This window comes from Diadema antillarum, unplaced genomic scaffold (assembly GCF_040938485.1).
Source record: "Diadema antillarum isolate AM-2024a unplaced genomic scaffold, OU_Dant_1.0 seq00000269_RagTag, whole genome shotgun sequence".
In the NCBI taxonomy this organism is placed as follows: Eukaryota; Metazoa; Echinodermata; class Echinoidea; order Diadematoida; family Diadematidae; genus Diadema; species Diadema antillarum.
The window spans coordinates 417,252-433,315 of record NW_027271305.1 but is presented as its reverse complement, the minus strand read 5'-3'; the positions used below and the strand labels follow the sequence as shown (position 1 = coordinate 433,315).

Sequence of the window (16,064 nt, the reverse complement as noted above, 5' to 3'; positions counted from 1 at the left end):
AACAAATGAAATGATGACTGTTAAATAAGGAGACACAAACATCAAAACACAATATATATGAGTTTGGAATCGAGAAGTGAAACAGGTTTTGAACACAACAAGAAAAGATTTCGAAATGAAAATTGGTAAGACCATACACATTGTTTTCTACATCAACATGGCTTACTGTTTCAACAGTTCATCTGTGCTTTATACCTCTCCTGTTTCTCTTGGGGATATTCATTTTTCCCTCGGTCACCAAATTTCCATGTGTTTGGTTGCCCTTTTTGGCTATTCATGCTCAGACCACTGTAAAGCAAGAAATATTTGTGCCATGAAATTTCCCACGAATTGGAGCTGACGGCCTTTTTCACGGTATGAAATTTTTGCAAACTGCCACTGGCATTCCATGCACTTTAATAGTGTAGACAAGAACTTATGTGTGCATTTTAATTTCATGAATCTTGGCTCTCATGAAATTTGCAAAATTAAAAAGCACACAATCAGTCTTGTTTACCAATCAAACATTGAAGGTTGCCATTAATTATGACTGTCTTCTTCACCATGATAGCAAAGTGGATCACCAATTTGATTACTCTTCATAAGAACCACTCATACTTTCTCACGGTGTGCAATTATTACAATGCCACATGTTCGCATGTTTGCATACACAAAAGCGTCACATATATTGTGCACAATCAAAAACATCAAATACCTTCGTTGAATTCTTGGCTTATGACATAAGTCCCTCTACTTCTCAAGTGACAGCCAATGATTCATGATTGTATTAAGGTTATTCCTGGCAAATGATACGCCAAGTATGGCTGCTATTTCAAAAAGTTTCATTGAAAAGAACTGAAATATATATTCATACAAGTTTTTTTTCACCTACTATGACTATTCTGTAGACAGCCAACTCACACACAGACCTGCTTTGATAAGTGGCTGACAAATGGCTTACATACACTGTGTTGGTGACAGCATAAAAAAATTGAATCAATTATGTATATCATGACATACATTATAATCTGTATCATCAATGAAGGCTTTGGATAACACATATGACTACAATCCAATCAAATTGTAAAGAAGGAGAAATTGCTTACAAATATTGAACAAAAAACAGAAATGACAGCTTAACATTAGATGAGACACTACTTTACTTGTCTTATTTTTTTTTTTCTATATAACTTTATTTTAAATAGACACACATAGCAGAACTGGCCCAGGAATGCAACACATAGAATCATCTGAAACCAAGAGAGTGTGTTTGTGACAAACAGCATATCAAGAGCATGAACTTTCACCTAACTCAAGTACTGAGCAATGCAGGATGTAGGTAATAAAGAGCACAGTACACATACACATTATTATATACAATCAGTCTACAAGACAAGAAGGAAAAAAAAAAAAACAAGCTCACCAGTTTTATACACTGATGCTGTGAAAATCAATGTCCACCTTGCATTTCAAAACAGCATTTGCATTCAGAAGGCAGAGGCTAGGATTTCCAGAGCAATGAAATCTTTGGCAAAGATGTTCAAATGAGAATCCCCACACAAGACACGCGATAGGCAGATCGCACCAATATGAATGCACAGCTCCGCAGAGATTAGATTGGAGATTGGTACAGGGCATTAGAATAGCATATCTGGATGAGTATTTCAAGAAGATCCCTAAACTTCTACTGATCCCTAACTTCTGCAAAGCCAGATAACCCTGGCTCCACTCATTTATGCAGTGGGCTGACTAACCGTAATTCACCGCCTTCGAAATCAGAGGTTGGTTTTACAATGCGGTGTGCAAAGTGAACAGAAACTTCACACAAGTACTACACTAGATGAACGGTCCCCCACATTTGTGTCCTCACAAAAATAACAAATACACTTTTCTCGTCAAAAGATATTTAATGCGGCATATCACCATCTGTCTCAACATTAACAACGACCTCTCAAAGAACATCTTGAATAACTCATTATAAATCCATTTCCATCCCAAGCACATACGCGCACACACACACATACATACTTACAAATGGTTATGAAATGAACCGCTTTGATACAAATAAAGGACAAGGTGTGGCTACTAGTGGTATATTTCATTCCATTTGATGATGTGTCTACAAAATATACCGGCACTTTCATTCACATACTCAAGGTCTTTTGAGAGAGCTTCGGTCTCCAGTTTCCATGGCAACACCTTTCTCCTTTCTTCATATGGCGGGTGCCACCACTCTAAAACAGTAACCTATTGTCTATAGGTGAATTCACCATACCTTCTCTCAGTATATACAGAGAGAGAGAGAGAGAATTTAAATTCAACTGTCCACCTGCGTGTTAACTGAAAGCTGCAATAGCTCAAATATTTAGTACCAAGGTATTCTCAATAGACATAACTGGTTACAATCTGATGTCCTTATTGGTTACAGTAATGGCATCGTACGGAAGAGAGTGTACACGTATTTCAAACTGAGTAATGTGGTGGCATTTGACACCCAACTACTGTAAATGCAGATATTTTTACCATACAGTAATTTTCGTGTATTTCGCGCTACTTTCGGCTAGCGCGAATTCTAAAGACCACGAAAGTATCTTCATAATTTTCTCTGCACATTTTGAATGGGTGCAGAATTGCGTATTGTGAATTCAAGAACCCGCAAATAGGTTTTGGAGCCGCTCAGCGCAAAAAAAAATAATTGTGTGAAAATATTGACATTTACAGTTTGCTAAACATTTGTTACACAACACTCCAGACTCTTAACGGTAGATGAAAGAGGTGTTGGTGTTAAGTCAAAGTGACTACAATCTAACTCAACACAGAAATTACACCAGGTTGACACAGAGACACTTTCCACGACTTGTTAACTTTTGTAAAAATAGATTATCTATCTCTCAGTACTCTGGATGACTGGTAATTTCCTAATAGTTCTCATCTTAACACAAACACACACTAAACGTGAGCACCACATACACTGTAGTACTGTCTACACCACCTTCAGTCCAGCATTAACACCAGGTGTTAACACTCTGCTACATAACTCGTGTCATCTCTCAGCTTGTATCTATACATATAAACAAACTCATATGTATATACAAGTACATATAAAAATTGCAACCAGGCAGATGTGTGTTAAATTGACATACATGTATTGTGTTAGGCAGACACAAAGCGATGTGTTGCAATTTTGCTTCAAAATGGAGAAAAAAGACAAATAATAAATCAGCTAATCCCTACTTGTACTTCTCATAACTTTGCCTACACACAACCACAGACTTAGGCAGGGAAGTGTCCATACAATCATTCCACAATTTTGTGTGGTAGACAGCAAGCATGTGCCAAACTAAATAATGCATGTATTATTACAAATGTCATATTCTTCATCCAACAGAAGGTCAATAATTGCGTGCATTTTTTTTCCAGTACATTGTATATGTATATGAATGAGTACTTCTCTGCTGAGCTACAGAATGCAGCAATATATTCAAACCTGTAATTCTGGCACAAGAAGAAGCATAGCAGCTTGATGATGCCACAATCAAGCTCTAACAGATCAAAGAAAAATGAGATTCTACGAGAAAAAACTGCATCATATGAAGGCAGGCATGTAACCTCTGCAAAAAATAACAAAAACAAAGTCATTAATGGTGCCACATACGTTGCATAGTGAATCTTAATTTACTGTATACGCCATAAATTTCGCGAGTCTAAATTTTCGCGAATCGGGAATTCCTGACGATTTCGCGAGTGGTTAAATTCGCGATCGTGGAGTCCTGCACTGAACGGAGAAGAGTACACGCGTGCGTCACATTCACATCGGGGATCAGAGTCAATATATTCGTGTGTCTTTAATTTTGCAAATAGCAGCTGACTCGCGAAATTCACGAAATTAAACACCTCGCGAAATATCTGGCGTATACAGCAACCCTTTGTGTGCTTTAAGAGCCAACTGGCAGAGAAAATCTCATAGTCTTGTACACGCTGCAAAAAGTTCCCAGCACAGAAAGGATTAAAATAGGGAGCTTTAGATTTTGACGCGCGGACGTTTGAGCCGACGCTTGCGCTGGACGTTCTCCTCTCCCTGCGTCGCGTGGAAAAGTAGCTTTAGATGATGCTGGGACGCAACGTATAAAAAATAAAATCGCGCCCCCATACGATCAGTGCATGAAGAAGCTCTCTACGTTGCAAACTGTGCGGACATTAAAAAAACCCAGTACGCGTAGTGAAAAACTCAGACGACGCAAGCTGAAAATAGATTGACTTTACGCGTGCTGCTGCGCACACTCAGACCATGTTTTTTTCCTTTGAACGTCCACGCGTCTAAAATCTAAAGCTCCTTATTATACACGTCCTGGAGAAGTTAACAATGACCACAACAAAATGGCTTGTCATGTCTCATGAATTCTGCAAAGTGTTGCGCGCCACTGAACACATGTGAAATGCATGATTTTGTGAGCTGTCTATCTCGCTGATTTTCTCTTCCGAAGTGCGCAATCAGTTACCATAAACCTACACTCATCTAGGCCTTGGATTGACTTATTCTGACCGGCCATGGACAACATGCAACTTACATTACACAGTCAGTGGAGATGGCACTGTTCTCTGCTTCAGATAATTGCATTCCTAGTGACCAAACAGAAGTGCATACTGTTTTAATCAAATCTGAAATAAGATTATACCCTAACTGTAACAATCTTCCCTTTGACCAATTATCTATCATTGAAAAGACACTGCGGCAAGAAAACTAGTCAAAACAGTGCATCCCTAAATTGATTCTTCACATGATTTAAGGAGGTGGTCTACCTGCTAAACAGTTCAGGGTGCAAAAAGAAGAAGAAAAAAAAAACCCTCTCTCCTCTGCTTGTTTGGGGAAAATTAAACTAAATGTTAGGCAAGTAAAGATAAGTGAACCTTTAAAGGGATCGTATAGTTTTGGTTGAGACCTACTTTCAGGTTTCTAACATTTTCTGGTGAGATAATGAGAAACCTCTTATGAAATATGAAAGAGCATGTAATTCTATGAGGAATTCAATGTTTATTTGATGAAAATTGGTTTTGAAATGGCTGAGATATCCAAAAAAGAGCGATTCTAATAAAGTGTGGGACCCATACTTTATTACTATCGCTTTGTTTTACTTTGTTTTTGGATGTTGCAGTCATTCAAAACCCGATTTTCATCAAATAAAGTTTGAATTTCTCTTAAAATGGTTACTTAGGCTCTGTACTATATCATAAGCGTTTTCTTGGTATCTCGCAAAAAGTTAGAAGCCCAATTCTCATCTCCACCAATACTGTACCATCCCTTTAAACACTCAAAAGTACGCAGACCTTGCCACATGTGCATATTTGGGAATAAACGAGGAATACCAGTAGCTTTTGTAATACCCCTGTAGCGTCTGAATAGCGCCCTCATGCTGCAGTGAGATGTCAGTGCAAAAAGATATATAGCGTCAGGCCATTTGTCATGAAGTGCATGCCAGCCATCTCAAACTATACTGCTACACTAATGTGCATGCATTAGGATTACAAGGTAGGCAACCTGGGGAACCACGCACTGTAGTCTCAAATACATATTGACAAACTGTATCCCTGCATCAGTCTGTGCATAGATTCCCTTGACAACTATCCTATTCTACCTACTTTATTATAACAGATAACATGGAATCCATGACACGCAGTAAGACGGCAGGTTATATTTTTCATGATCGCACACCCATACTTTTTTTTTAAATTCTTGTCCATTACAGGTTGTCGCCTTGTGCAAAATACAAGTGTACAAAGCTGTATTTTCACACCTGAAAAGAAAAGTATTGAAGTTACCTGAGGTAATACAAGTATTGAAACACCAACCATTATTATCATTGTACATGTAATACTAAACATTGTGATGTACAATTTTGTATGCACAAATCTTAAGATAATCACTAAATTGAGTCCTTAAAAAATGTACAAAAAGTGGGTCATCAAGTTTGCAGCTTCAATGAGTCACAGACTAAAAAAAAAACCAAAAAAAAAAAAAAAAAACACTTTGGAATGTTGACTTCCCCTCTCCATAGCTGGACCTCATATGCTGCTCCACAATTCATGACATATCTTGGCATGCATATATGTATCATTCTATCAACACATTCATGTCCACATGAAATCAAAATTATCTGCTCTTCAAAATGAAAAGTGCAGATTGTCCAACATCTCAAATTTTAGAATCGAATTTCTCGGTAATTCTTTGCAGAATAGGTTTTATCGTTCTTGAGTGAGCCTGAATAACAGTCCAGGGTGCCTTTATAGAGCACTTACTCTATATCTTCAATACCACCTTAATTCAAGTCTGACCCCCACAAAATTTGTGTTGACCCGACAGATTTAGATTAACTAGATAAATTGACAAGCCAGGGGGTAAAGTTCTCTGATAAAAGAAGGCAAATACCAACCTCGTATCAAACTCTGCTAGGATTCCCCTTAAAAATAAGTCATTAGTGTCAAAGAAGATAAGAGGGAAGGAAAGATTGAGGGCAATGCATTCTTACATCATTATTGCTGGTAGATGTAAACTCCACATTTTATCCAGGGTAACTGCCATCTTAAGGGGTGGGACCACTGTGATAAACCTTTCACGATTCTGACATTTTCAGACAACTTTCTACCAACACTCCCCCCCCCCCCCCCCACACACACATACACAAACACACACACATGCACACCATGTGTGCTATGAGCTCTTTCTGTCTGTCTGTCTGTCTGTCTCTTCTTTGTCAAACAGTCAAAACAATGATCGCACTCTAAACAACCCACACCAATGCCTGCTAAAATCGATATCAACAATCATCAGCACTCGGTCAATGACACTGGTGATTGGGAGTCAAATACATGGGAGATGTCCATCTATGCCTAAAAATAAACCAATCATTTGCCTGCCTTCAATATTAAACGTGCATTCAACAATAATCCATTCCCTGACCTTTGGCATATTACCTTGCACTCATGCAGAGCGGGTATTTGTCCAGTACACATGCTTAAAGCACACAAGAATACAAAATGGTACGCGTCCACACCACCACTTATGTCTGACATATAACCTTTGTGCAGTGCTGCTGACTTTGCTCATGTTACGAAAAATGAAAACATCACTCACTCTGTGCTTTCCCTCTTACAAACTCACTGAGCAAGTGCTTTGCTATCTCATTTTTCTATCCTTTCTGACAAGAACATTCTCGGCTCAAGGCAACCAGACTTTTTTGCAGCGATGAACAATACAGCTCTTGACAATGATACCCTGAAAATGCCGGGGTACGACACATTTTACATCACAATCATACCAGCATGGAGCGTATCTTACTAGCTGCTCGACAATCCACACACTTTCTAGCTCAGTAGAAGACAGTCTGTATCAAGAGGCATACACAAGAGGATGAAACATCCTAGAGCTCCCCCATCAACCACTAGAAGTCCTAGACATACTTCTTCATCCATACGCCTACCAAGAAACCGATGCCAGCAAGATTCACGAGGGTCTGTACATTCCCCCTGTTCACGTCTGGTATGTATATTTCATCTTTTTTGATGTCCTGATCGACAAATTTTGAGATCCACGTGGAACGTCGAAAAGGCCAAGCGTGTCATCTCTGGAAATTACGATGCATTGATCTCCTCCTCGTCATCTTCCTCTTCTTCTTCCCCCTTGTCATCGTCCGCCAGTCCGTTGGTGATGTCCGGAAACTCCAGAGGCTTCCCCCGCGCTGAGCCACTGATACCACCTACTGCGACTCTGCTCTCCCCCGGGGCGGGGTCCGTCGGGGTGGTGAGGGTGGGGGCAGAGGTGGCGTCGGAGGGCGAGGCGGGGTGCATGGGGGAGGGGTCCTCGCCACGGAGGAACCCGGCTTCATCGCGCAGATTGTTGATGACCTCTTCCCAGGCTTGAAGAATCTACAGGAAGAGGAAAGTTTGAGATGAAATGAAAGAATGTCACAAATGTGCAAGTACTTGCTGAGGTTCACATTTGCTTCATGACGTTAAACAGTAATCTTTTCAAAATCTATGATTGCTTGTGAATGATCACATCACTAATCACATACCTGTGACAGGGCCAAACATTGCATGAAGTATATTCTAACCTCTTGGAATTGCACCAAAGAACTAGGCAGAGGCAAATTGAAGCTGCATTTCTCTGCAAATGAAATAGAATATCCCACATTGGCAGTCTAAATTATCTAGCCCTTTTGGTTAACACAGGCCCAGATACAAGACTTTCTCCAACTGGACACACACATTTATTAACTGCCACCACACCACAGAAAAATTATAAGAAAGACATAAAGGAAGATGCTTCTACCAGGAAATGAAAATATGTCACTATTACAGAGACTACAGTTTAATCAGTACTCACTCCGGTGTGACACATGATCTGAGTGTGGGCCATTCCCCGCAGGGCCTCTTTTAGGTCCTTCTGGCGGTTGTGGTGCCAACGTTCCATGTCCGCCTTCAAGTCTGCATTGGCGCACTCCGTCCTGTCAGACAGCACCTCTACCTCTCTCTGCAGCTGCACAGTGAGCAGCAAAAAAGGAAAAAAGAAATGAATTTAAATATGACAATAATGATAACGATTATTAAATGCATTTGCTTTATTCATTAAATTTTTGCTTAACATTACCTCTGGTATGCCCTAGGTCCATGGACTGGACCTGGCATTACAGTTAAAGACAGCATTTCCTCAGAGAAATTTCATTGCGATATTGATAATCATGATAATAATAATAACATCAACAATGATGTTAATAATAATCATAATAACAACAACAGGGATAATGATAACAATTAAAAATAATGAAAATGATAGTAGTAACACTTATATAAGAGCAATGACCCCCAAAAAGGAGGAGAAACAAGCAACTGCAATCAATTGATCAAGCAAGTATTTACATAACCACAGTATTAGTTTCAGGAAGTTAGTCTTTGTTATAGAACTGAAGAGGCGTAGCAGGATTTGAATGGATATTGGCATGCCCATGCAAGGACACCATAAGATCAAGCATGTTAGTAGCACCCTTGCTCACAATCCCAATTCACCAGCAGGTGGAGGAAAATAACTCTTTGCCTGTTCTAATTCAGTCTGAAAATTTTGGCTCAAGCCAAGATTGGAAAAATATATAGAGATCTTGACGAACTTTTGAAAGAATGTGGTGTAATATGTGAAGACCACCTGTATTCACACCAGGTGCTTGATACCAACCCTTTTTGGTTCTGGCAAAAATCAGCACAGTCAAGAAAAACTTATTATATCCTTCATTAAAAATGTATATATTGTAGGCTCTCCCAAGTCAGAAATATGCCAGCAAACCACCTAGCAGAATAAAAGTATACTGTAAACGTGGAAATTTTCGCGGTACATTAATTTTCGCGGATTTCGCGCTACGCTCGGCTAGCGCGAATTCAAAAACGCGCGAATATATCTTCACAATTTTCTACGCACATTTTGACCGGGATGAATTGTGTGCGCTTCATCGATGATACTGCTACGTAGTACAATGTACAGGCATGTTTACGCTACTAGTACTGTGCGAAGAGACGATACCCTAGATTGCTGTGTACTGTAGCATGCATGTGTGCACCGCACGCATCGATGCTACAGTCCCCCGTGACTACGGTACTAGAGTCACAGCTGTACAACGTATTTGAGTGCTTGTACTCGCAGTCGAGCCGCTCGCTACGTCGCTTGTCGTACGCTGGCATAGCAAGCTATGTAGCAGAGGCTTTGGATGAAAGCAGTGAATGTGTACTACAGTAAAGTAACCTGCTGCGGAGCGCGAATTTAAGAACCCGCGAATACGTTTTCGAGCCGCTCAGCGCGAAAAATTAATCGCGCAAAAATATTGACGTTTACAGTACACCTCAGCTCTTGTTAGTTTTAACTATTCAACATGAATTCTATCTGATTCAATGTACTATAAGTGTAAAGAAAAAATAACTAGTAACAGTAATGACCCCACAAATTTTGAAAGGATTTATTACCTTTCCTGTCCTAAACTGACAATGAACAATGTCCATACTGAAAGGGACACCAGAATCACAGAAATATCCAGTCTGAAAACATACCTGGCAAAAACTGTAATTACACAGCCACAACATCACAAACACCATGTCAAACTGGGTGATACAATAAACACTTTTTGTTATTACATTTTCCTTAAAAAAGAACAAAGAAAAGAGTAAAGTACCATCACAGTTGCAGTCCATTAAATAATAAGAACATGGATCTCTCCTGCATAAAACTTTAAATAAATTGGAGAATTATGGCTCTAGCTTGCCACTTATCAATAGGCAAATTACAGTTTTAAAAAAAACTTAGGACTTTTATTTCTTATCTACTGTAAAAGTGGATATTTTTGCGCGACTAATTTTTCACGCTTGGCCGGGCAAGAAGAGTTTCGCGTGTTTTTAATTCCGCGGAATCAAGACATCACGCACAGGAACATATGGCAAGCGAAAATGTTCGCGCGCTTTTATTTTCACGCTAGTTTCTGATTGCGCGAAGTGCGCGAAAATTTCCACTTTTACAGTATACTTTGTAATATTGTACAACGCAACAGAACAAAGGCACAGCAGAACAGACGACAGAGAGAAAGAAGTGCACAACTCCAACCTCAGAGAATTTACAACAGCACAGCAGACATTTAAACAGTGACTGTAAACAAGAAAAGCTCACATTTCAAGTGGGAATTCACCCAAAAGGGGGAAGTTTTTAGAGAATGCCATTCTCCATCCACACCACTGCAATGTCATGTATTACGGGCGACTCCCATTATAACGAAGTCCTCAGGACCAGCAGTTTTCATTTGTTATATCGAAATTTCATTATAGCCAAACAGTAAAGTATACAATAATACATAGATGATAATTTTAGGACATTTTATTTCATTTTAACGAGAATTTCATTATAGCTGTTTTTGTTATAATGGGAGTGCACTGTATTGGCAACAATACAACACACAGAATTCACAATTATTATATGTTTGTACCATAGGTTCCACAAAGGACATGCACATATATACCACACACTAGACAGGCTGTTGCAATTTTACAATTCAAAGATTTTTTGGAGAAACCCACTGCTACCAAAATATGCATATATAGATACTTTGCAGTGGAGTGGTTTTTCTATGATTTGCAATTCAGAGTTTTCTAGGGAAAACCATATGGATCAACACTGAACATCAACACATCACAGAAGCTACAAAATGAAAGACAGAAAAACTCAGAAATAACAGAAATTCTCACAATTTTGCAAAGTGATAACACACAAAGAAAACAAACAAATGCCACAATGAAAAGCTTACTCAATAACAAAATGCAAAGCCAAACCCTTTTCAAGACATTTTCAATGAACTCAATAAAAATTGAAAAAAAAAAAGAGTAAATAAATAATTACAGCTTTAACAAGATCTGACACATGTTAATCAAGATAAAAATGAAAAGTTTCACTTGTTTTCTTGGCACTTGGCACTTCTTGGCACAAAATACATAAACATACATAATAATTTGACAGGTTGAGAAAGTGCCATAAGTAAAGCAAAAGGGATGGCACAGTTTCAGTTGAGATGGGGTTTGAGGTTTCCAACATTTTTTGATGGTGATTTTTTGAGAATATGAGAAACCACTTTAAATATGAAATACGAAAGAGCATATAATTCTCAGAGGAATTCAAAATTTATTTGAAGAAAATTGGTTTTAAAATGGTTGAAATATCCAATACAAAGCTATCCCAATAAAAGGTGGGACCCACCTTTTATTAGGATCGTTTTGTTTCACTTTGTTTTTGGATATCTCAGCCATTTCAAAACTGATTTTCATTAAACAAAATTTGAATTCCTCTCAGCATTGCAGGCTTCTAAACATCAAAGTCATTTCTAAATATCTTGCAAAAATTCAAAAGCAGAATTCCCACCTCAGCCAATACTGTACCATCCATTTAAAGTTGTGCAGAGCAAAAACATCTAAGCTATTAACACACAAGCATATGATACTACAAGGAAAAAAAATACAGAGACCAAGTGGAATAGAAATACCACAACAAAAACACTGCACAACGTCTACAATTTAAAACAATTCTTAAAAATTTCATACAACAAATAACCCCTTGTTTTATCAGTTCCTTCGGATTGTCTCACCACCCATGTACATTACATGGACTGAAATTTTTACTTGTGTGTCACGGAAAAATGTGAGGCATTACAAAAGATGACACAATTTTTCTTTCAAAACTTTTTGCAGTCTGTAGGAAAAAACAATTTGGCTTAAGCAAGACTCTCTTCATGATTTACAAATATGATAAAAGTGATATTTTTCTTTCTCATCATGTCAATGTGTGGTTCTCAATCACAAATTCAATCACACACATAATTGTACGACAATTTCAGTTTCAATGCACAAAATATGACACTTGCGAAATATACAGTGTATATTCACTGCAATATTAGGTATCCACACACCAAAACTGAGAAGCCAGTTTGTAGCTGTCTTTAGTGCCTCGTAAGATTGATACAATGCAAGAGAAGAGGAGCTGTATACAAAACTGAACTTTGAAAGCCAAACACACAGCAAACGATGTGAAATTAGTTTGAAATATGCTAGAGTCTCTATATGTGGCTGTCACAGCAGTGATATCATGAGATGACAACATATATGTTGTTTAAAGGGTGATCGTAAGGCTTTTTTTTTCTTTTTGTGATTCAAAGGCCAGTTGGATGTTAATATGCTATATGAGGTGTATATGAACCTTCTGTATAAACTGTAACCAATGGCCAATATACATAGAACCCTGTATGATGAGAAATACAGCATAGTTTCTGGAAATGGCCTGATTGTTCCTGTTTTCACTTTTTGTTTTCACACAGATGCTTCTGGATTCATCTGGTGTAAATTATATTGCTGAATGGATATCACAAAGTGATCATAACCTTTGGAGGAGGGAATGATGGAACTGTGGAATTAGCCTTCCCATTTTACAACTATGCTGTACTGCCATGAAATGTGAATGAAATGCTTTCTTGGGAAAGATAGATTTGAGAGATGAATGCGGATGTTTGTTGCTGAAGGTGGGTATGAATATCTACCTGTTCTATTCGAGATTCTATCCGCCCACTCTTGGCCTCTTTGACGTCAGAGGGGTCTCTGCCCATTATGGCCCCAAACGAGTAGTTCTGGTCCGAAATTTTCACCTGCACCAGGTACGAGCAACATGCAGACGGAGGCATGGACAAGGGTATGACACACACACACACACACGGACAAAAATGGAGGAAAGATGTACAATTATGGGTGGAGGGAGGTTAGGTTGGGCATGCAAAATGTTCACAGGTATGCGGGATTTCATGCAATATAATATCATTGTGCCGCCATGTTCAAGTTGAAGGAGATTTTGAACCGATGTGAATGCAACCATTATGACACACACATGGAGTTACGTTTAGACGAACGGAAAAGGCGAAGAGATCAGGGTAAGACCCAAGTACATGTGAAGGAATTGTAGAAGGAATATCGATGACTTGTCAGGACAGTAATGTTTATTGTAAATCAATACCAAAGAGTGGCATCACATGCAGATATATGTCCCCATTCAATTTGAAGATTTAAATAATTTTGTATATATATTTGTTTTGATCATGGGAAAAGATACAAAGGAAAACACAGATGTATGACAGGACAGGAGCAGAGACAGACAAAACAAAAAATAAGATAAAGAAAAGAAACAAAATTAAAGGAAAAATTGTTTTACACACAAAAAAAATAAAGCCAAAGAGATGAGATGCTTAATACTATTGTTGAAAGGAGAATAAAAAAGGAGAGGATACGGCTATTTATCACCTATATGCATGCACTGAGAGTTTAACACTACTGAACAATCACCCCAAAAAATGCTACTTGAAGAGTGCCCTTTACGACTGAGTACACCAGCAACATTTGTTTTTCATTATTATTACACAATATCTTACATGATAAACTCACTGATACTACAGTCACTCTTGATTACAAAGTATACAACAAATAATGCTCTTCTTCTTCTTCTTTATCTCTATAAAATCTGGAACCTTTTTCATGTCATATGTCTGTCTTAGAACAAGAGTCATGCAGCAAGCAGCAGATCAAAATGGAAATCTAGAGGTTGAATAACTAAATATCACACATTTATTATTACATATGCCATAAAACATGATCCCCCCCCCTTCCATATCACTAAATCTTGAGTGGTAAATCACATGTGTGAATCAGAACCACAGCCATGAAAGCAAGCAGCAGGATTAAAGATGACAGACATAATACACATTGAGGAAGAAATATTACTAAATCTTATGACTAGTTGTGTCAAAGAGCATGAGCCCTCCCCACCTCCTCCCCCCCCCCCCCCCCCAAAAAAAAAGGGAAGAAAAGAAAAAGAGAAATACAAATCATTCTGAAAGACAGCACCTAGAAGCAAAGCACATGAATAAGAAGCATGTCCAGGACAGTCCTGTATGCAAAATGGCTATACACTGGAGGTGTATGGGTCCCAAGAGAAGTGATGTAAATACCTTGGCCAGAAATCATTACACAGCATAGTGTTCTGAGAGGCTAACGGTCAGCCAGCACAAACACTACAAGAATAATTAATTACTATACAACTGTACAGACATGTGTGAAAATAAAAACACATCCTACACCCACTGTTCTAGCAAGATAGGGCATGCAGTAATTTGCTCAATAGACATTGAACACTGTAGGCACTTGACACAAACCACTACAGCAGGTGCAAATTATACAGCTTTAATCTTTTTTTTCCAACAGCACATCACATTTTTGTTGGCAATTCTACAGAACAGGTGAATCGCTTGAACTGTACCACGCATAGGCTTGATAGCCAGATCCTTAATCAAGTCACCAAGTCTGCCTGTACAACGAAATACACGAAATTGTCTACAACACTGACAAAGTCCATCTTGTGCCTGCACAGATACCGACACAGAAAAGGGTGGGTGTGCGGAAGACCGGAAGAAAGGTGCGTTGAAGAGCCGGAGGAGGGGGTGAAGCAGAGAACAGAAGAGATGGATAAAGAGAGATAAGGAAAGAAAGATGGCACATCGATGAAGAGAGGAGAGGAGTGTTACCTTGGGTATGAGTTGTCTGCGTTTGGAATGAATCTGTCATTACATAACAGAGATTGGAGTGTTAGTAGTTGATGAGAGAGAGAGGAGTGGTAGGGGGCAGTGGTTTAAGGTGGTGTCCTCATCCAGCAAATCAAGATGATGCAAAGTTTGAGGGGACCGAAACTGGAGTACCCTTGGGTGCATCCACTTCTCTTGACGATCAAGCAGAGCATGGTGACACTCATAACAGTGCTCCTTAAGAAACTTTCTTCAACTCTGTCCTCTATACCATCAAAGCCACTGTCCAATGTACCAATCACATTTCAAATGCTACGTAAGTGAAGTTTAAATACTACAAATGTTGACAGGATGTAATGGGTTACCTTAACAAAGGGAGTCTACAGGTGGGCTTTGACTTGCAAAATGCAGACATGGACTGGTATTCAATTTCATTGGCCAGGACTTCAAATACAGTATTCATCGCATAATCGGGACAGGTTGGGAGTAGCAAACACGGCCCCTTTAAGCGAGGTGCCCGATTTCGCGATGAGTACTCACCATACACTAACGGCATACGACATGTACATGTAGTGCACACACACACACACACACACACATGCATACTGACGTACTGTACATCATGACATGTACATGAATACACAACACGCTACCCCTCGGTGCGACCCTCCAGCTCTCCCTGCATATAATCGCAACCGGGTTCGATTCTTCTGTCAAACACGCGTGTACACGTAATCAATGTCAGCTCATAGTCTAGATTCATAAAACGTTACGTATTCGCACATACATTGAACCCTTCTCATCTTTCACGCTCTCCCTCCCACTCTCTCCCCCATTTCACTGAATACGTAACTGTTCATAGCCCTCATTTCAATCACGTAACTTTTGCCCAGGCACAACTGAGGAAGATTGTGACGTACACACAGATCACAGTGTACAGCTGTATTGAAAGTTGAA

General features: G+C 39.0%; 1 protein-coding gene across 1 annotated transcript in view; it reads right to left on the bottom strand.

The window, feature by feature from the left end:
- Positions 1 to 7,062: 7,062 nt before the first annotated feature.
- LOC139729895 (sorting nexin-30-like) overlaps positions 7,063 to 16,064 on the bottom strand; it is a 27,979-nt gene continuing 18,977 nt past the window's right edge. The window contains exons 9-11 of the mRNA XM_071640817.1: positions 13,083 to 13,187; positions 8,360 to 8,512; positions 7,063 to 7,899 (exon numbers count right to left, since the gene is read on the bottom strand). Coding sequence (XP_071496918.1) covers positions 7,606 to 7,899; positions 8,360 to 8,512; positions 13,083 to 13,187 — 552 coding nt within the window. The 3' untranslated portion in view covers positions 7,063 to 7,605. The remainder of the gene's footprint in view (positions 7,900 to 8,359; positions 8,513 to 13,082; positions 13,188 to 16,064) is intronic.